Raw genomic sequence first — 21102 nt, forward strand, 5'->3', positions numbered from 1 at the left:
CCCGCTGCTCAGACATGCTGTGAATAGCCTGTCTAAGGAACATCCAGGGAAATGATGAAACACAGCTTCATCCTGTGTTTGAACTCCTGGTGCTCAGGGGTGAAGCAGAGTTCTTATGGATATCGGCCCAGATGTCTTCAAGCAGCCTGCAGGTGAGTGAAGCTTGGTTTCTGGGTCCAATGCAGAGGGACACTATACCCTCCTTTGTCATCCCATGTCAGCATTTCCAAAGCATGGTACAAGGATTTCTGCTCAATCCAGCTCACCCATGAAGTTAATTCTACATCTGTGCAAGTCGGGAACTGGTTAATCAAGGCCCAAAAAAATGACATTGGAAACTAAATCTGGAAGGTTTTTTATCTCCTTTTCACAATGCAGGATGACAATTTTATACACTCCCCTTTAATGACAGACTTGAGACAGGCATTTATCCCATTTCCACTTAACAAAACCCAACCCGTTGGTGCTTTCACGTTCCATAAGCTGGGAAATCCATGAAGCCCCTGCAGCAACACTGGAGCTGACAGCAGGGTTGGCCAACTACTCTGCTTTAGCGGCTTCATTCAAAACTAATACGTACTGAATTAGCACCCACCTAGTGCCTCGGGGCCTAGAAGGGGTTCATAATCACCTACACACATCTCAAAGTAACGACAAGCATACTGCGAATCAGAGAGAAAAAGAATGACGCCCAGAGGGCCGCCTCAGCCCGCGGCGCCCGGAGGTGTCGTGGCCGCCAGGCCGCGGGCCGGGCTCGGGGCGGCGCTGCGTGCGGCTGCGGGGAGCGGAGCGGAGCTGCGATAAATGCCGGCGCAGCCGTGCGAGCGCTTCAGTGGTAGTTCTGTTCTCTCCTTTGGAACCCAAATCTCCTCCTCCTCCGCCGCCACCTCAGTAAGTGTAATGGAAAGTCAGAGGCGACAGAGAAGGTGGCACCCGCCGCCTCGCATCCACGGGTGGCCGCGGGCGAGCCGCCTTCGCGGGCAAACGACGGCACCGGCGAAGCGTGCAGGCAGGCGGGCGGGAGGCCGCTCTCGTTCTAAGTTCCCCAGTGGCGGGGCCGCCCCGGTCCTCCCCCCACCCTCCCCCCGCCCCCGCGGCTCCGTCCCGGTGCCGCTCCCCGACCTCATCCCGCCAACGGGCGGACGGAAGCGCGTGGCGGCGGCCGCGCCATGCTGTATGGTCGCCGCGTCCCCCCGCGCCCTGGGCCGGCTCCGCGGCGTGCCGCTAACGGGACGGGGCGAGGCCCGAGGGAGGAGGGCTCGGCTCGCCGCCTGCCCACGTCCCCTCCCCGGCCGAGGAGGAGGAGGAGAAAGCGAGCGGGGGCCAAGCCGATCAGTTAGGAGAGGGTTTGAAAGAGCCCTCCTCCCTCCCCCCCGGAGGGGAAGAGGAAAGCGAGAGCTGTGGCGAGCGGCCGAGGATGATAACTTAGGGCGGGAGGCCGTGCCTCGGGTGGGAGCTGCCCGCGCCTCGGGTGGGAGCTGCCCGCGCTGCCCCGTCCCGGGCGAGAGCGGCTCCGAGGGAGGCAGAGATGTCCCGGGGCGCGGCGGGGAGCGAGGGAGAGCCCCAGGTGCGGCCCGAGGGGAAGGAGAGGCAGAGGAAGAGGAGGAGGAGAAAGAAGAAGGAGAGCAGGACGCGGCTGGTGCGCTCCAGCCTGCTGCCACCTGAGGCCGAGGCGGAGAAATCCAAGCGGCCCGCCCTGGCCAGCAACCGCCTGAAGACCACCAAGTACACGGCCCTCTCCTTCCTGCCCAAGAATCTCTTCGAGCAATTCCACCGCCTGGCCAATGTCTACTTCGTCTTCATCGCGCTGCTCAACTTCGTGCCGGCCGTCAATGCCTTCCAACCCGAGCTGGCTCTGGCCCCCGTGCTCTTCATCCTGGCGGTCACGGCCATCAAGGACCTTTGGGAAGACTACAGCCGCTACCGCTCCGACCAGGAGATCAACCACATGGAGTGCCTGGTGTACTGCAGGTGGGGCCGTGGTGGGAACATGGGGGCACAGGGTTTTCCAAAGGGCTTTCGTGCTGAGCATGGAGAAACCCGTTTTTATCCTTGGAGTTGTCTTGGGCTTCTCGGTTCCATGACTCGGAGTTGCAGGTGTTGCTAAATCTCAGCACCTTCAGGTGGAAGCCAACTCGCCCTGACCGCTGGGACTTCCATAGCACGTAGACTTATGAGTAAGCAGCAATTAAGCAAATAAGTCTATGTATATGCGCTGGGCTTTGTGATGTTTTATATTTTGTATTGAGGACAGTGTATCGCAAAGTGACAGCAAGCATGGCAGGCATGGCTTGACTCAGAAGCCCTTAGGCAAATCTTTCCCGGTGTGAAGTAGCCAGCCACGCCAATATGTCGTTTCAAGCATTAATTTGACTTCAGTAATGCGAGACCTCCCTCAAGTAATCTGCTAATAAATCTTTGTTGAGTAAGGGCTGGAGACCAGAGGCGTCTGCATTTGGTTTAAGAGTGTGAGGTTTCACGAACTAGTGAGCCTGAACTGTTTGCATTTCTAGAGAATGTGAGACAGTCCTTTCACTGAACTGCATTTCTGAGTGAATGCTTTATACTTATCTTCTCAGGTGTCATCATTCCTCGTGGCTTTGCTCTCTCCCATAGCTTGTGGATGGAGCTATAGGTCATTTATCTCCTTCAGCTGTATTTGTTTTTTGAATGATCCAAACTATAGGTTTAGACTACAATTTTAGTATCCATAAATCAGCCTGAAATGTCTTCTGCATTAATACTTATGTGTAAGAATCCAGTTTTAGAAAACTCATGTTTTATCTTCCTCACTGTGCCTGCTAGTCATCTGGTAGTAGCTCAGAGTAAGATTTGGGGAAATTGAGAGAAGAAAATAGTTTCCAAGCATGCAGGTTTCATTTTTCATTCTGATGTGTAGATCAAACGGAAAAGGAACACGTGCCAAGAAGCTTATACTCCGATTCCACAAGCTGTCTGGGAGGGGTACTCTGGGCTGACGTAAGCACTGAGACAGAGAGCAAGTCTCCTATTCTGGGAAAGGCGTGTGAAAAGAAATAAAATGCTAAAAAGAATCCAGAATAGTCTACGTTTTCAACATCCAGCATTTTGTTGCTTTTTAACCTCGTATCACAGAAGAAATCTCACCCTGGGATATTCTTCTGCCACTAGATATGCATGGGAACACAAGTAAAATTTCCGTAAACTAAAATGAGTATAACCCAGCCATATAACATTTATTGGCAGGGCTAACCCAAGGCTCTGCCTAGTTCTTTGCTTGCCTGTAGCTGTTCTTGACTCTGTGAATGCTTCTGATGTTGAGGGAGATAGGCAGCAGGAAGGCTAGTAAGGGACTATTCTTGCCCAGAAATAAAATAGGACTAATATGGATGGTTAATCCAGTCCCTGCCAAATAAAACCAGTTTAGAAATAAGCTGTCATGTCCCCTAGGTTGAAAAACAAGAAGAATCATAGGATAGTTTGGGTTAGAAAGGACCTTAAGAGATCTTCTTGCTCCAATTCCCCTGCCATGGGCAAGGACACCTCCCACTTGACCAGTGCTCAAAGCCCCATCCAGGCTGGGCTTGAACAATTCCAGGGAGTGGGCACCCACAGCAACTTGTTCTAGTGTGTCACCACTATCACAACAAAGAATTTGTTCCTTATATCCAGTCTAAATCTACCTTCTTCCAGTTTATAGCTTTTACCCCTCATTCCATCACTACCTGCTCTTATAATATGTCCCCAGCTTTCCTGTAGGCCCCCTTCAGGTACTGATAGGCTGCTGTAAGGTTCCCCCAGAGACTCCTCTTTTCCCAGCTGAAAAGCCTCAAGTCTCTCAGCCTGACCTCATAGAGGAGATGCTCCAGCCCTCTGATCATCTTCATGGCCCTCCTCTGAACCTGCTCCAACAGCTCAACATCTTTGTTATGTCAGGGTCCCAGAACTGGACACAGTATTCCAAGTGAGGTCTCACGAAAGCAGAGTTGAGGGGCAGAATCACCTCCCTTGACCTGCTGGTCAATACTTCTCTTGATGCAACCCAGGATTCGGTTGGTCTTCTGGGCTGTAAGCGCACATTGCTGACTGATGTTGAGTTTTTCATCAACAGATGCCCCCAAATCTATTTCCTCAGGGCTGCTTTCAAACTGTTCTCTGCCCTGAAGTACCTGTTGCAGAAACTGTTGAGAATACTAATAAATACCACTACTAGAATATTAATTTTGGAAAGTTTCTTTCCCCTGCAGTTTTTCATATCCCCACTGTGCTTCTCAGAAGTTAGACGTGAGGATGAGGGGAGGTGTACCTTTGTATCACGCGTAACATTTTGGGAGTCCCAGCTAGGTGCATTGCCTTTTGTAGTGATTATTCTGTTGCAGAGTAAAATGCAAAATCGTTCATTTTGCTGCAGTTACTTTTCAGTTACGCTTACATGCATTAATTTAGGAAGAGTTTGAGTAGCCTTTGCATTTGCACTTGAAGTGCGTGTGGGCCAAATCCCCATAGGGCAATGAAGCTGGAAGCTTGAACTACATCACCTGTTCAGATACAGCTTTCTAGCTAGTGGAATACTAAGCTTCAGTATAGCTGTCTGCAGAACCCTTGTTTCTTGCAGTAGCTCAACTATTTCTACCTACAGTCCTTAGGAAGTGCTCCACTCTTGTAATTAAAAGAAGAAAACAAAACAGGTAGCTAAAATGAATTGCTTATATGGCACAGCTGCCTACTTTTTCTTCTTTTTTAGCCATTATTTCAACTTCACTAAATGATTTTTTTAAACATCTCCTAGCCCCAGTGGGGGAGATGGGACAACAAACTTAAGGTTTTCACAGATAAAAACAAGGATTCTTACTAATGTGCATGACTTCTAGAGCTGAATCTTGGAAGCAGGGAACCAAGATTGAGCAGTGTATCAAGATCATAAAGGTCACTAGGAGTGAGATCAAAAAGTTTTTTTTCTCCAAAAGGTGTCCTGCTGGAGTTCTGCTTGAGGAGTTAGATGGGACTTTGTTTCCTCAGTCTCTCTGTTTCTGGAGAAATGCTCAAGCATAGACATCACAAAAGGAAGTAATAAGTGACATCTTCTCTCACCACATCCGTTTTGTGCTGATTGATTTATCAGTTCTGCTACTTTTTGACCAAGTAATGACTGTCTCTTCCTTCCACTTCCTTGTGGTGTCAGCAGGGCAGACTCTTCTGCAGATACTGTGTTTGTTATAGATTTAGGGCAGGTTAATGAGAACAGCTCAGCCCTGTGTTGCCCTAGAGCTGCCGGAGAGCAGCATCTCTTCCCTTGCTGGCCAGAGTTGAGTGAAATGGGATGTGGCTGAGTGCTACACTGGACCTCCACACTGCTGTGGGCCCCATTCCAGCTGCACTCCCATACAGCTGAAAGAACTACTTCAAGCACCAGCATCAATACTCAGACAAAGTCGACAGCAGGTGGAAAGCTGCAGTCAGCAGGTTGAGAAAGGGACTATTGCATCACTGTAGAAGAGAAAAGCCCTCTATATTTACATCTTAGGTAATCTTTAGTGACTGAGTGAAGATTCAGGTCAAATCCCATATGTTGTGCCTTGTGTCTTCCATGCCAGCTCATCAGAAAGGGGCTTCAGCAGCACAAGGGCAGTGCCCACGGTGAGGTTCCCTGCATCAGCCTATGCAAACTGATGGTGTCAGTGTCAGTAATTCGAACACGAGGAAAAATGCCATTCTTCTGCTGTGCTGAATGCTTAACAGCTGGTGTGCAGGCGAGCCCTCCTTCCTCCGCTGTCCCTCCTCCATGGACTCAGATGACCCATTCGCATACAACTGCTGCTGAATCCATGACTCAGTGGCTCATAGTTGGCAAAACTTATCAGACGACAGAACGGCAAAGGATGATGCAACCTCAAGTAATAAGCTGGAGATGCAGCTTGTTCTCTCAGAAAGAGGAGACAGCTTTCAGTAGAAATTCTTGGTGTTTCAGAGTCCCTCAAAAGCTCTTATTTTCTAGTCAGCTGGTAGATAGTGAAAAGACCTAATTCTTTGAAGGAATTGAAATAAGCTGTTGAGTTTGAGTTAGCAGGATATGTTGAGGAATGAAGTGTTCTGGAGAACTGAATAATTGTGTTGCTGTGTGATACAATTTGCTGGTTCTCCTATAAAAGCATGCAGGTCTTGATAGGAAAAGAGGAAAGGTTTCTTAGCCAAGAGGAATAAATGGAGCCTCTCTCTGGAAGCCTTTAGGCTCCTGCCCTGCTTGTAACTACAGAGAAAACCAGACACTTACTGTCCTAGGAGTGCAGTTTCACAGGTCACTTAAAATTCAGATTTAAGTTGGGAAGGCTGGATCCTGGAAAATCACATTGTCTCTTGTTTAGTTGGTTTAAATGTAGAGAAGTTAGACAGGTGTTAGAGCCTAGCCTGCAGAAAACTTGTACAGAAAACCTTTGTGACTTGGCAGTCACTTTAGTCACATTTCTTTGCTCCTTTTCTGTATTTCCATCACCCAGGGATGGAGGTTGATGTCCGGAGATCACAAATTTTCAACACTGTAGTGAAATATTGTTTGATTAGTTACTTTTTTGGGTTATGATGTCGGTCTTGGAGGGTGGAAGGGTGTTTTTTTTTTTTCTTTGCAGTCTCATGTGAATATTTGCTGCAAACAAGTCCAGCACACATTGCTTCTGCTCTTAAATATTTGATAGAACTAAATTTGTCATCGTAGAAGTGTTAAAACTCTTCTACGCACAGGCTTTGTTTTCAGTGTGCTGTCACATAGTATGGTATGTATTTGCTTGGTATGTAAATAGGGGATGAATAGCGATAACTGCAGTCACAACAAATAATGGCACTCATCCAGCAAGGAATACATTTTGTTACGATCTAAGTGCTGTGTTGGTGAAATTCTCTCTCCTAACATTTTTTTGGAAGCCTTATGTTCAAAACCAAAGGGCTTTGTTTTTAAGGTTTACTGTAATTCTTGCTGTGTCCATTGAGGAGTATTGCTAAAGACTGTAAGGGTTTCTACATGCTGATAAGAGTGGTAACTGCTTCTTCAGTCAACACGTGACTTAGAAAATATGTGAAAAATTGGAATGTATGACCTGGTACTTGTCTCACCAAGGTGTGGAAGATGTTGAATGGGTCTTCTCTTCCTCTGTCAGCCTGCCAGCAAAAGGTATTCCATCCTGTGAGAAGAAAGATATAAAATGTTACAGAATCCTCACAGGAGTGTAGCAGATGCCACTAATGGTCTCTGAAGTAGCCACGGGATGACTCTGTGCAACCACTCCATTTAGGTCCCATATTTTCCTGTTGACACCAGCCTCCAGGACGTTGGTTGTGTCTGCCTCCTACACTAACCGAATACACCCAAACATAGTAGCGTCTTGTCCCAAGAACTGAAGGCATTTCTTCTGGTGACATTTATCACCAGAAGAAATAAACTTGTCTCATTGCTTCCAGAAAGAAAATGTCACTAGACCTGATTCAGAAGGAAACTACCTGGGATTACTCAGTTTCCTCTGTGAGTGAGCATGGTGCACAGAAAGCTGAACGTTGTGTTCTCAATTTGTGTCAGAGACATCAATGTTCCTTTCTCCAGTTTTAGAGAGATGCTGCTTGGTTTACATTACTATCCTTTGCTTTAGTTCAAGCCAAACTAGCAGTGAGTACATTCTCTGAGAGGTATAGTAGTGTCTCTTCCCTTGGAGTATTTTTGTTTTGCAAAGGAGTTTATTATTTTGGCAAAGGAAACCTATGCTGTTTTCTGAGATGCAGCCAGCTGTAATGCACAGGAGAGCTCCTGTGTCCATTCATCTCTATGTATGCATTTTATTTGTGGTTCAGCATAAGGCAAATTTGATTTTTAACATTCCTTCCATCTCAAGCCATTCTATGATACCACCAGGTGATTTTTTGCAGGGATGTGCTGCACTCCGTAGACTTAATAGCTTGTGTTAAATAGGCTGCTGCCCAGAGTATGGTGGCTACATTACATGCAGGATCAGCTCGTTCTTTTATTTCATATTATCTTGAGGTCATGCTTACTGTTAGAGGTGGCTGAAAGAAGATTTAACAGATCTGCTTTCTTCTGTCAAAGTGTAACGCTTCCAAATGCATGCGTTGTTCAGCTCCACTTGAAACTGAGAGTCTAGATTCCACCTTCCCCATGTCATCTAGTCAGTAGAACTGAAAATGTTTGTTAGTACCTGACAGCTATGCCATAGATCAGTGTTTTGTTAGACTGCTTGTTAGCTGGCATGGTGTAATTTAGCCAGGACCTTCTTTCTGTGAAGTACTGTGAGAGCAGCACGCTCCCCAGCTTTGCCTGGGAGGCTCCAGTTTTACTGTGGAAGAGTTAGAGGATTCCAGGGCATGGGAGGACTAGCTGACTAATGTTGGCTGATAAAGAAGATGAAAACAAGGAAAGGACGAAGTTCCTTGCCACTGGGCAGAATTCACTGGAATGCTTCATTCAGGCTTACACAATTCTTGCAGGTGGATGGTCAGGCTGGTTGCCGTGACACTGCTTCAGAAGTCTGAGTGCAGGTCTCTCCATGCTACATAACTCAGTGCTTTCTTGCCTGAGAGCTGTCTGTGAGGTGCCCTTTCCTCTCTCCCTGTAACACGGGGCCTTTTGAGTAGATGGAACTTTTGTGTATATACACAGCAATGCAGCTGGCCAGCTGAACACGTGGCTTCAGAATTGTGCCCAATTTTCAGGCTTTATACAGTGCAGGTGTGATTTTAGCAACCACATATATTGAGAGCAATTAAGTACATGAAAAGCAGAATGTTTTGTTTCACTTCACATGGTTGCAGAGGTGAACCAGGCAGCCTTAGTAATTTTACTTGGGAACTGGCACTGATGCAACTATGTTCATGGCCGATCGTGTCTGTACCCAGAAGAAATCTGCAGCAGTAACAAGATGTCAACCCTGCTGCTGCCCTGCAGTAACACACCCTGCCTGATCCTGTCTCACCAGGGAGGGGAAGGACGTTGGGCAAGAGAGAGTGCATTTCAGAGTGCTGTAATTACAGAAATGCTAAAAGACAGGACACTGACTTCTTACTGTCCTTTGTGTAGATCCAGGCGGTAGCTTCCTTTGATGCATGTCAAGCACAGATGACCCACACCCAAAAGGCAGCTGCAGCTCAAAAGGTGTGAAAGAAACAGTTTGTAGCTTTTCCTGAATAGTGTTTGTGGTGTTGTAGAGGGGAGAGGAGGTGAAGGGAGTGTGAGAGTGTCATCCTTTACCAGGAGCTCAAGTAGGCTTAATACTGAGCTCTGCTTAGGAGATGTATTTACACAGTATAAGTCTTTAATGCTGAAAGACTTGATAAAGCAGGCCTCATATTGAGTTGGAGGAAGATGACATACACATTTCTGAATGAATTCGTTTAATCTTTGTGGCATATCCAGGAAGTGGCAATGAGAGAGTTTCAAACTAAGTTTTTAGTGCATACAGGATGTCAGCGGAGAGGAGCATCGTGCTCTCTTTTGCTGTTTCTAGGGTTCAGCTACACAGCCTGTCCACAGAAAACTGCTAGCTGTCCAGGTGTGTCCTGTGCTGTGGTCGGTGGAGACTATCTAACGCTGATGAGCTGGCACACTGCTATCTAGCTCTTTGCTCCAACAGGAGCAATTCTGTCTTGAGCATTGCAGGTGAAAATCTCTGCTGTGGTCAGCCTTCATCCTTAATACTGTGGCAACAGGAGAGTTTTGACAGACAAGGCATGTATTTTAGGGGTGGAAAACATCTGCCATCTCCTCTGCTATTTTATTACAATTTTATTCAGTTTTGACCACAGTTTCTCTGGAGTGGTGTGGCAAGTAGGCCAGTCTGCCCACTGCAGCAGCCAACATTTGCATCATATCCAGTCATTTCATAAACCCAGGCTTTGCTGAACATTTGTTTCAGTAGGCAAGGAGGTCACTTGCTTTGTTTTTGTGTTCTGGTTGTCTGGAAGTACTGATCTACTTCAGGGAAGAGTTTAAATGCTTGACTGTCAACAGCTGCACTCCAGTTTTGATTTGTCTGTGCTGCTATTATGTTAACACTGAGAGTGTGTATGCTAATGAGTATATTTGGTATTTCAGTAGTTTTGAGGATGGCTTCGGTTGTGTCCTCTTGGACAGAAAGTTCATTATAAAGGAACAGCATTTGTAACCAGAATTATTTGTCTTTAAGTGCTGTCTTGTTCTTGTTGGGTATCTCCTGAGTTGTCTATCCATATACCTATATGCTTGTCCTCTGTCCATTCACTTTTATGCTCTCCTGGGCCAATTCCCTTGACTAACAACCTGAACACACCTGCTTTGGCTATTTTAGTTGATTTTATTTGTTCACAAACATGTTATTGGACAAGTTGTTGTGAAGTCTCCCCAGACACTGAGGCCAACATGCAACATATTGAACAGTAGTCACCTAAATACAACAGTGAGCATGCTCAGGATCTCTCAAAAGGCAGACATTAAGTGAGGTGTTGCATTGAGGAGATGCCAGCCAAACCCTTAAAATGCAAGAGATTCAGTAAGTGTATTAGAAAGAGATACCTATTTGGTGCAAAAGTAAATTATATCTAATCTGCCTGTGTCTGATCTTGCAATTGCAGTGCATTGTTTTCTAGGTGTCCACACTTACATTTGGGGGTTCAGATGCTTCCTGTATTTTATTTTTCTTCCCTTTTCAAATTCCTCTGTTCCCGTTGTCAGCTTCCCCTTGCTGTACTTCCCCCTTTGTTGTACACCTGCGAAGCATTAAGCAGAATCTTGATCTGACATAGCTTACTAGGATAAATGCATATATTATTCTTATACACACACTTGAACGTGTTTTGTTCTTCCCTTTTTCACTCTCATGTTCATACTTTATCAGAGTGCTTGGAATCCCCATTCCCCTGACAGACAGGTTGATTCCTGTCTTAACTCTACAACATGTGCCCTGTAAACAACAGTGAGCCACTGATTCTAGCTGGCAGGAAATCCTCTCAGTTGCTAATTAGGCTCTCTGTGACCTGACAGGAGTATTTCCTGAAGCAATTTGTCTTGCTAGGACATAAGGTAAAGTTTATTTTACGTAACTTCTATCTTATATGTGTCCAGTCTGACCAAGTCATCTAAGCTAAGCCTTTGCCACAATTAGTGGAGAGCATTAAGCACTTTGAGGCAGAGCAGGGAAGTGTTTCCACTTTATGAGACACTTACCTTAGGAGAGTTTGAATCAGGAGATCCATGCCTCTCCCGAGTGATGACAGATGAAGCCTGACTAGGTGACTTGCTAAATTTGGGTAAGGTGAATCCTATTAGTAAACTGAGAAGGGATAGATTTTAATTCCTGTCAGTGTTCTGTTTAATTTTTGGACTTTAGAAGAGTAGCTTGTCCTGATGGTTACATTTATTAATTTAAGATTTATGCATTGAGAATTACAGATGCAAGTATGTTCACCTGTCAGGTGAAAGGAATAACTCATCCATTCTTTCATTTCCTAGCACATTTTGCCTTCAGCATTAGCTATTAACGTGTTGTTCATACTTGTGAATTGTTTATGTAGTTTATCTCAATGCTGAGAAAGTGCAAGAGATGAGTTGCAGCCAATAAATGATTTTCCTATTTGAATAACTGGTGACATTTGCATTTCTGTGGAATTTTTAGGCAACCTATGTAATGTGAGGGATCTTGGTATTTTGGGATGTTATTTGCTCTTTAACCTCAACTGCAGCTTTTGAGGAGGAGTGTTGAAACAGAAAGTAGGAGGTTCCTAATTCTGCTTTCTTCTGTTTGTTTGGATGTTCCTAGATACTAAGTCAACTAAACTGTCTTTGCAAGCTGTGTCTCTTAAAAATGCAGAGGATGTGGGTTTTTTAAAAGAGGCATCACTGTCAAGTATCTAGCAGATACCGCATATGGTTATTTGGTCTGTGTTTGATGTCTTGTTTGATGTAGGATCAGATATTTAAACCTGGCAAAGGATAATACTGGATGATCAGGAATTGAATCAAATGGATCAATGGTGAAATTATTCTTCCAGTTCTGAGTATTGCTGATTTATCTTTGATTGCCAATTTCTGTGTTGGAATGGCAGAGCCTGTCCGTATGAGAGCAAAGGCACATACCGACACACTGTGTAGTCGTATAAGAGAGGCTGCACCATAAGAAGTCGTGCCGCTGTTTGCTATGTTAAAAGTCCTAAGTTCAGTTCCTTTGAATGCAGTATTTTGACATCGTCTCTTCCTGTTCATTCAGGCTTAATTGTACTATCTGCTATCGAGTTTTTCTTACGTATGTCTCTCATTCATTCTCAGTGTGCTTTTGTGACAGGATCAGGGTTGTGTTTGAGAGTTCCTATTTCTGTCAGATCCCGTGAGAGCTTTTGAAAATGTAAGTTCATCAGAAAATCTGTACCAAGGCTGAGCCAGCTATCTATCAGTCTGCTGGTGCTGCTGTCCAACCTTTTGTGTCCATTTTTCCAGGAGTCCACTTAAAGTCCATAACAATCCTTGTCATGGACTGAACAGTTCGTGATACCCTCTCAATTCTAGGAATGCCACTGTGGACTCAATTTTTGAAGTCTTATCACACTACATAATAAACTTTTTGTGTTAGGAAATAGCTGCCAGGAAAACATGTGTATACGTGTAAGACCATCTGCTGAAGACTGTTCAGTGGAGGATCTCCAGCCTGACAAGAGATATACGTAGATCTTACAAAACTAGAGCTGAAATGTAGTCAGAATGAAAAGTCAACAACCAGTCAATTTTGTCTATTTGTCAAGTGTTCAGTAGTTGATTTTGGTTTTGTTTTTATTGTTTCTGTTTTTTCTTTTCTTGAGTTAATAAACCAAGTAGAAACTGTCAGTTATTAGTCCAATTTCAAAACTAGCAAAGAGTCAGTTTGATTATAGCTAGTCTCATTGAAGATAAAACACATAAGAAAACTTAAGTCTGAAACATTTATTCCTCTTTCAGATGTAATTACTGCAGAAGAATTTATCACAATAAAGGCAGAAATGGTGTTTCTTAAGTACATACAGTTTTTCTACCTTTTAAAGCCTGAGTTCAACATTTTAGTGTAAGATTTCTCTAGAATTCCCCAGGGTTATTTGAAATTCAATCCTCCTTGGAATGCAGGAAGCAGGAGAGATGCAGGAGAGTTTCTGAGGTTATTTACAGTGGCAGTTGGTTTGGCTTGGAGAATTTTTATGATGCTTATTTGGTCTTGGTGTATTAATCCATGTTTTTCCTCTGCTGTTCCTAAGTTGGAAACTTTCCATTTTACATTTGGCAATCTTGTCCCCAGTCGTTCAACCTTCATGCTTTATCACTGGTGGTGACTATTCTGTGACTCTTATCCAGCCTTTTATTCCTTTTAACATTCCTGTAAGCTGTCCTATCTGGCAACTTCTGGAAAATATTTTTGTTCTTTTAATTCTGTGGGGTTTTTTTTAACTACTATCCGCATTTACAGAAAGAATACCTGTGATGGTGGTGCTGCATCCTACTGACAAGTTGTAAGTAAGATAGAATGAGGTCTGTGTTGTTTACTCTTCACCAACGGAAGACAGCTCAGTACTACAACCATGTCAACAGGAGGGGCTGAGGCTGGTGGTGCATTGCCCCAGGTAATTGAGCAATATTCAGACTGTACGTGGACCTCATTGCTGTTCATTTGAGAGCAGTATTCTTACTTTTCCAGTTACTGAATATACATCTTGGAAAGAGTCCAGCGGAGTGCCATAAAGATGATGAAGGGCCTAGAGCATCTCCCCTATGAAGAAAGGCTAAGTGAACTGGTTCTATTTAGCCTTGAGAAAAGACGACTGAGAGGGGACCTGATCCAGGTTTATAAATATCTGAGGTGTGGCGGCCATAGTGGTGAGGCCAGTCTCTTTTCAGTGGTACGTGGAGACAGGACGAGGGGAAACGGACATAAGCTGCAGCACAGGAAGTTCTGCACGAATGTGCGTAAGAACTTCTTCATGGTGAGGGTGACGGAGCACTGGAACAGGCTGCCCAGGGAGGTTGTGGAGTCTCCTTCTCTGGAGATATTCAAGTCTCGCCTGGACGCCTACCTGTGCGACCTGGTGTAGGGAACCTGCTTTGGCAGGGGGGTTGGTCTCGATGGACCCTTCCACCCCCTACAATTCTGTGATTCTGTGATCCAGATGTCCAGAACTTCTTTGAGATGTCTCTTTGTATACCTCACTCTTTTCTAACCTGTTTTTTTCAACTCATAAATTCCAGCTTGATGCTGAGAAGGTTGTTTCCAGTGCAATCATACACATTGTGGAAAGGTTGCTGGCACAGGCTTAAGGGAATTCAGGTGAAGGAGATGTAAACAATTGCAACTGCGTGTTGTTACCTTTTTACCCTATTTCTGCCATCTGAATCCATTTCTACTGAACTTAAATGAACTGGAAAAGCTTCTTTGAATGCTTATTTTACTAAAATTGCCAAGTGGTAATAGAAACCAAGGGTAAATAAAAACTGCTAATGACTGTGTTATTAACATAATTTTAAAATAGTCATTAAAAATAATTTTCCTAGAATAATACAGTGTAATAATATAAATACTTAATAATACTAAATTGTTTTAAAATAGTTCTTAATGTTCCTAACAAGACTTGGATTGAAACCTTCCAACAGTAGGACTGGGAGGGATCTGCTAGCAGAACAGGAAGAAAAATCAGTGAACATAAGTAGTAAAGAGACAGGCAGTATGACTGCTATCAAAGACTGAGAGGTGAAAATTAAAATACTTCAAAAAGGCTGTGCTACCTAATGTGACACATATCTTCTCACAGTGAAGAGGTATGCCTACTTCTGGACAAAACACTGTGGGCCTCAGAAACTCAGCTGGATGGAGACTTTCCTGATTCAGTATGATGTTGGTTATGCTATGTACTGCACAGCTTCTCTGACTTTTGTACTTGATGTGTTTCCCTGTAGTAAGCCTTATCCAAGGCAATTTGAGTAGGGAATGCAAAAGGGCATTTTTACCCCTCAGTGAGGAGGTTTGTGTTGGTGCTTGAAATAGGCCGGCGTGTGTCCATGGGCAGAGTGCAGCATTTTCTAGTTGTCTCAGAGCTGCTCAGCAAGGCTCACTTGGCTGTGTGAAGCAGATAATGTTTTATTAGCTCCATAGTGCTGTGAGGTAAAAGCTGGCTGTAGAGGATTGTACAGAGGAGGATTGTACACAAAGATGGTCAGAGGGCTGGAGTGCCTCTCCTATGAAAATAGGCTGAGGAGTTGGGCTAGTCTGGCTTGGAGAAGAGAAGGTTCCGGTGAGAAAGACCTCACTGAGGCCTCCCAGGACCTCGAGGGAGCTTATAAGCAGGAAGGAGATTGTCCTATCACTGTCATACCGTGTAAAAAGACAAAGGGGCTTTAAATTAAAAGAGGGGAAATTTAGTTTAGACTTTAGGAAGAAATTTTTCACTCAGAGGGTGGTGAGCCTCTGGTACAGACTGCCCAAAGAAGCTGTGGGTGCCCCATCCCTTGAGACGTTAAAGGCCAGGTTGATGGGGCCCTGAACAGCCTGAGATGGTGGGAATAGCCCTGCCCATGGTAGGGGTTTGGAACTAGGTGATCTTTAACATCACTTTCAACCTACATCATTCTATGATGCTATGAGTCTGTGACTCAGTTCAGATATCTTTGAGTTTAGTTTCAGGATTCTTTTGCATTTCAGCAGTCTCTGCAAACCTCAGTTATATGCAAATTCTAATCAAGAAGAAATAGTGATTTTAAAATATCTACACTTGTGAATAGCTCCAAAAAATATTCAGTCTCTTTTTTTCATACTGGAAAAGTATTAAAAAGATGATTGGGAGTTTAATAGGTTTTAAAACATATATGAGTGGACTCTTAGCTGTTTCTCTGTAAGGAAGCAGAGGGCATTTTGTAAACATCAGTTGATTTGCTTTATGATGGGGTAGAGATGCAAGGAGAAAATTGGTGCAGAACAGGATTAAGGCATCTGTCTAAGGTCTCTCAGGAAACTGCTAGAAAATACGAGGAAATAATCCAAACGTAATTATTTTCCTTTCTCAGAGCCAAGGTGACACTTTTGCTTGTCAAGAGAAGATGTGATTTCATACTTACTAAGTTAGCAGTTTGTATACTGAGACACTTGTCTATTCTTCATGACTGTGCTGTGTATCAAGAAACCTTCAAAAACTGCACAGTGAACAGCCACTTAATTGAGAGTTATTACAAAAGCAGATATTTTTTCACAGGCTTCTGAAGAGTCCAGAAAGTGATGACCAAACTAATCACAGTATTTGTGTGATACTTATATCAGGCAACGCAACAACAGCTAAGAAATCATGGTTTTCACCTTGACCTGGGATTATGCTTTTACCAGCTCCAGCTTTTCATCCTGCTTTTTACATTTTCAAGAAACATGCTTTACCTCTTAATTTGAGCTGTGTACTCTGCTGGGAGAGATGGCTGATGGTTGACAAAGTGATCAGACTGCAAGGATGGTACAGGCAGTTCTGTGCACAGCCTGCTAGGGAGGTAAGAACAGAGCCAGACTTCATGGATCAGCAGCACTGGCTTTTTCTCCTACTTGAAGATATTAAAATAATCCTTCAGTGACTTTTTAAAAGGCATTTTCCTAAATGTTCTCTAATGTCCATGATAGTTTTAGATGCTGGGAAGTAAACATTTGGGTTCTAGCAGTGTTGTGTTTTTTTCCCCACTTGGCATGTACTGGTGTTTGGAGATTTTGTATTTTGTTTTGGTTATTTTTCTATAGTGCTTATGTTGAAGTAGAACTTAGTTTTGCTACCAACACCTTGCAGATATACACACATAAAATAGTTGAACTTGCCAAAACAAGTTATTTTTTGCATCAGCATTCTTGTGGCTTTTTTTTTTTTTTTTTTTTTTTTTTTTTTCTTCTGCTCACATGTTGTCTGAAAAGAGTGGCTTTGGAAAAACATTGTTTCTGCAAGATTTACAAACTGACTGCTTTTTGGTCAGTAATAGTCAGATATGGGAAAGGCAGTTAGTAAAAAATGGGCAAAACTTGATTATTTGAAGGACTTCTCTGATAAGACCAATGTTAAGATAAACTAAAAAGTAAGACAAAAGGCAAATCTGTTTCTGATCTCAGAAGAATGAACTGTTAGTGTTTAGAGCTCGGGCCTTGAAATTATCCCTAGGAGGGGACTGGGGCTCTGTGACGGTTTTGATTTACATCTAGCTCTTTATTTCTTTTTGCAATGGAAGTTTTCTACGTTATGACACATTATAATTTTGTTCCCAAGTACCTGAACTTTCCCTGCAGCAAGATGGGAACATCACCTGTGAGGGAAAAACAGCGGTCCCAAAGCAAGTTGTATTCTCACAAGTGGAGCTCTAAGGGCATCGGGAGCTGAAGATGAGTTGACAGTATCCACTGTGTTCATCCAAAGCGCTACTAAATGTCCTAAATATCCCATCTGTTTGGTCTGCGTTTCCTCCCCTCTCACCCCCTCCACCCCACCCCTCCAGTTTTTTTTTTTTTTTTTTTTTTTTTCCCCATTTAGTCTAGTGTGTTTTTGAGTTACTGAAAGGCCTTCAGGCATTTTGGAGAATAGGATGGCATTCGGTTTTAAATAGAATCACAAGGAGTCCTCAGATCTTCACTTGGGACTTTGACAGGATCTTGAGCAAGTTACATGATCCTTCTCTGCTACAAAGTTGCAGTCTACAAAATGTGGGCAGTATAATTTATTTCACAGAGGTTTTGGTGTTTAAGTCTTCTAAAAGAGGCCTTTGTTATGTCAGTCTCACATCAGTGCCTGGCAGAATTATGGAGAAGATTATTTTGGGAGTTACTGAAAACACCTGAAAGACAATGCAGTCATTGATCATAGCCAACACAGGTTCACAAAGTCCTGTTTAATGAACTTAATCTCCTATTATGACAAGTTTACTCACGTGATTGACCAAGGGAAGACAGTTGATGTAATCTTTTAGAATTTCAGCAAAGCTTTCAATAGTGTTTCTCACAGTACCCTTCTGGAAAAAGTGTTCAGCATACAGCTAGACAAAAACATAATGCAATGGGTGAACAACTGGCAGATGGTTCAGGTTCACAGGGTTATTGTAAAGGGGGTTACATCAGACTGATGACCAGTCCTGTGAGAGTTCCGTAGGGCTTCATTTTACTGCCCATTCTCTTCAGTGTTTTCATCAATTACTTGGATACAGGATTTGAAGTTATACTAAATAACTTCGCAGACGAGGCTAAACTTGGAGGAGTGTTGACTCCCTTGGGGATAGAGGCCTTACAGAGAAAGCTTGACAAATTAGGGGGCTGGGCAATCAGCAACTGCACGATGTTTAACAAGAGAAGTGGCAGATTCTTCACCTTCAATGGGACAGCTGTGTATGCATGTACAGATGGGCACAAGAGGCTGGAGAGCAGCTCCCCAGGAACAAATCTGGAAGTTCTGGCTGACAAGTTGAATGTAAGCCATCGGTGTGCCCTGGCAGCCAAAAGAGCCACACCAATACCCTGGTGTGTATCAGCCCCAGCACTGCCACCAGGCAAGGGGAAGGGTTGTCACCCTCTGCTCTGTGCTGTGTGGCCTCATCTCCAGCACTGGGTACAGGCTGTGGTGCCACAGTATATGAAGAACATAAAATTGTTAGACAACATCCGAAGGAGGGCTACAAAGATGGGCTAGGATCTGGAGGGCAAGACATATGAGGAACAGCTGATACTTATTGGTTTGTTCAACCCAGAAAAGAAGACAGTGAGGGGAGGCCTTATGGTGGCTACAGCTCCTCACTGAGAATGAAGGGACAGCACTGAGCTCTGTTCTCTGTGACAGCAACAGGGCCAAAGGGAACAGCATGGAGCTGTCAGGGGAGGGGCAGCTGGGGGTGAGAAAAAGGGACTGCATCAGAGGGCGGTGGACATGGAACAGGATGCCCAGGGCTGTGGGCATGGCCCCAAGTGCCAGAGTTGAAGGAGCATCTGGACAACACTCTTAGACATAGGGTTTGGATTTGGGGTAGTACAGTGTGGGTTGGACTAAGTGATTTTTGTGGGTCCTTTCCAACTCAGGATATTCTGTGATTCTATGTTGCTATGATTCAATTCCCCCTAAAACTGACTTGGAGTTCAGTGTCTTGATTTTCTTACGTCAGGGATTTCCAAAGGAGCTGATTTATATGCAAAAGCTTTGTGCTTTTTTTTCATTGTAGCTTTGGTTGATTAGTTATGATTTCAAAGTCAGTTGAGATGAAGTCAAAAACAGGTTATTAAAAAACTGCACTCCTGGAGACAAAGAAATCTATACCTATCATTTGTAAGGACCTGATCATTCCCAATGCTGCTGTGGCAAGTGGATTAGAATTACTCATCTTCTACCCTGATTCTCAGGGGAACTCCAAGATTAAAAAAATATTTTAAATAGGCATTGTCAAGTGCCTCCAGAAGAGATGGGCATCTAAAAGCACAGAGCAAAATACTTGGAGATGTCTGTTTACTGAATAAATGTTACTGCACAATAAACATTGCCAGCTGGTGGAGGTGGAAAGATTGGGAAAGAAAGGAACAGTGCAGAACAAAAGTGTATGTGCTGTAGCAAATCACAGGTAGAAAGACAGAATATTCCAATTTCTCCATCGTGTTCCTTAGCAACAAATAATCCTATGAAATATTTGTTCCAAAGGTCAAATTACAAAAGGTTTCAAACCAAAAGGAAAAAAAAAAGGTTAAAAATGAAACTGTCTCTCTCAGGTTTATTCTCAAAATATTTCAGAATATGAGAAACCTTGCTCGGGCAACAATCACCCAGGTTTTTACTGTAGGTAATGAGCTCTGCAAACATATAGATGTTAGCATCTCTTACATTATCATAGTAAAACAGAGGTGTGTGTTTTTGGAAGACTTGCTTAGAGGAAGTGCTGATGAGTGAGGAAATATTAGGCTCAGTTCTGTGTTCATTGACCTTCCATAGGACTAAACGGTGCAGCAGCATAAAGGACTCCAACATGAACATCTGATCAGAGGGTAAACTGGGATTCCCAAAAAGGGAGAGGACAAAGCAGCAATTACTCTTGGTATACACCAGCCACTTAAGCTGATGAGTTTCCTTGGTTTTCTCTGAAACCATCTAGAGCAGGACAAGATTTGTTTTGCTTTGCTTGAGTTGTTTGATGTTGGGCATGCAGTTCTATCCTCAGCAAGATGTCTTTCCCATCCATCCTCTACTGGGAAGAGTTACACACCAGAAGTTCTCTTTTCCCGTTCCCATTTGCAGTGGAGAAGCTTCAGCAAGGAGCAGATGAGAGCCTTCGCTATTGGACAACAGATAACAGGTGAAATTAAAATGTTGTCTCACCATGAGAGTGTGTATGGGTATGCATAAAGGCAAGCTTTGTACAACTTTTAGCTTTAATGTTACAGAGTTTGAGAAGGCACTGGAGCTATTGAGCATGAGTTAATTACTGCTTTTCTGTTGTTTTACACAAGCCAGAGAGGTGTGTGTGTAACATGCTGAGAGCATCACTAAGCTTCTTGTCAACACCAAATCCCATGTTCTGTTGTTATAGGATCTATTTTGTCAAAATTCCCATAGGTTTGTCAGTGCATCTGAAGTTTTTCTAAAAATTGTCATGCTTTTTTTCTCATTGGAGGGATTTTGCTCTTGTCAAGAGTGACTGAAGTTAGGACACTTTGCAGCAAGCCAGAAACCCAGCCCATGCGAGCTCTAGGCCAAGAAAGTCCTCTTATGTTACCACAGAACTCCTGGCTCATGGAGCCCTCCTTCCTGCTCACACCTGCCACTGCTATAGCCAGCATGATGTGGAGCCTGGTGCATATGGAGTTCACTCAGATCCACTGCCAGAACAAGAAAAGGGCTTGGGAAACCATCTTGCATGTTTTATGAATTACACCCAGGTGTTCTTAAATGAAGTGGGACACCAAAGTGCTATTTGAGGACATTTGTGATTAAAAAATTGAAATTTATGAACAGTGCAGACATCTTGCTGGGTAAAGCTTTGATGACACCACAGGGAGCATTCTCCTATGAGACACAGTGGCATTCTAAATGCTTTTCCATTTTCAATCATACTGAGATCTCTACAAAATGAAAACCAAAATGGGTGAATATCTGAAAATTTTACAT

The 21102-nt window shown here is 43.7% G+C and overlaps 1 protein-coding gene across 1 annotated transcript in view; it reads left to right on the forward strand.

Annotated features, from left to right (window-relative positions):
- Positions 1-1154: 1154 nt before the first annotated feature.
- Positions 1155-21102, forward strand: part of ATP10A (ATPase phospholipid transporting 10A (putative)) — a 109645-nt gene continuing 89697 nt past the window's right edge. Inside the window, exon 1 of the mRNA XM_003203146.5 lies at positions 1155-1971. Within this exon, the coding sequence (XP_003203194.1) occupies positions 1529-1971 (443 nt within the window). The 5' untranslated portion in view covers positions 1155-1528. The remainder of the gene's footprint in view (positions 1972-21102) is intronic.

This window comes from Meleagris gallopavo, chromosome 1 (assembly GCF_905368555.1).
Source record: "Meleagris gallopavo chromosome 1, MGAL_WU_HG_1.1, whole genome shotgun sequence".
In the NCBI taxonomy this organism is placed as follows: Eukaryota; Metazoa; Chordata; class Aves; order Galliformes; family Phasianidae; genus Meleagris; species Meleagris gallopavo.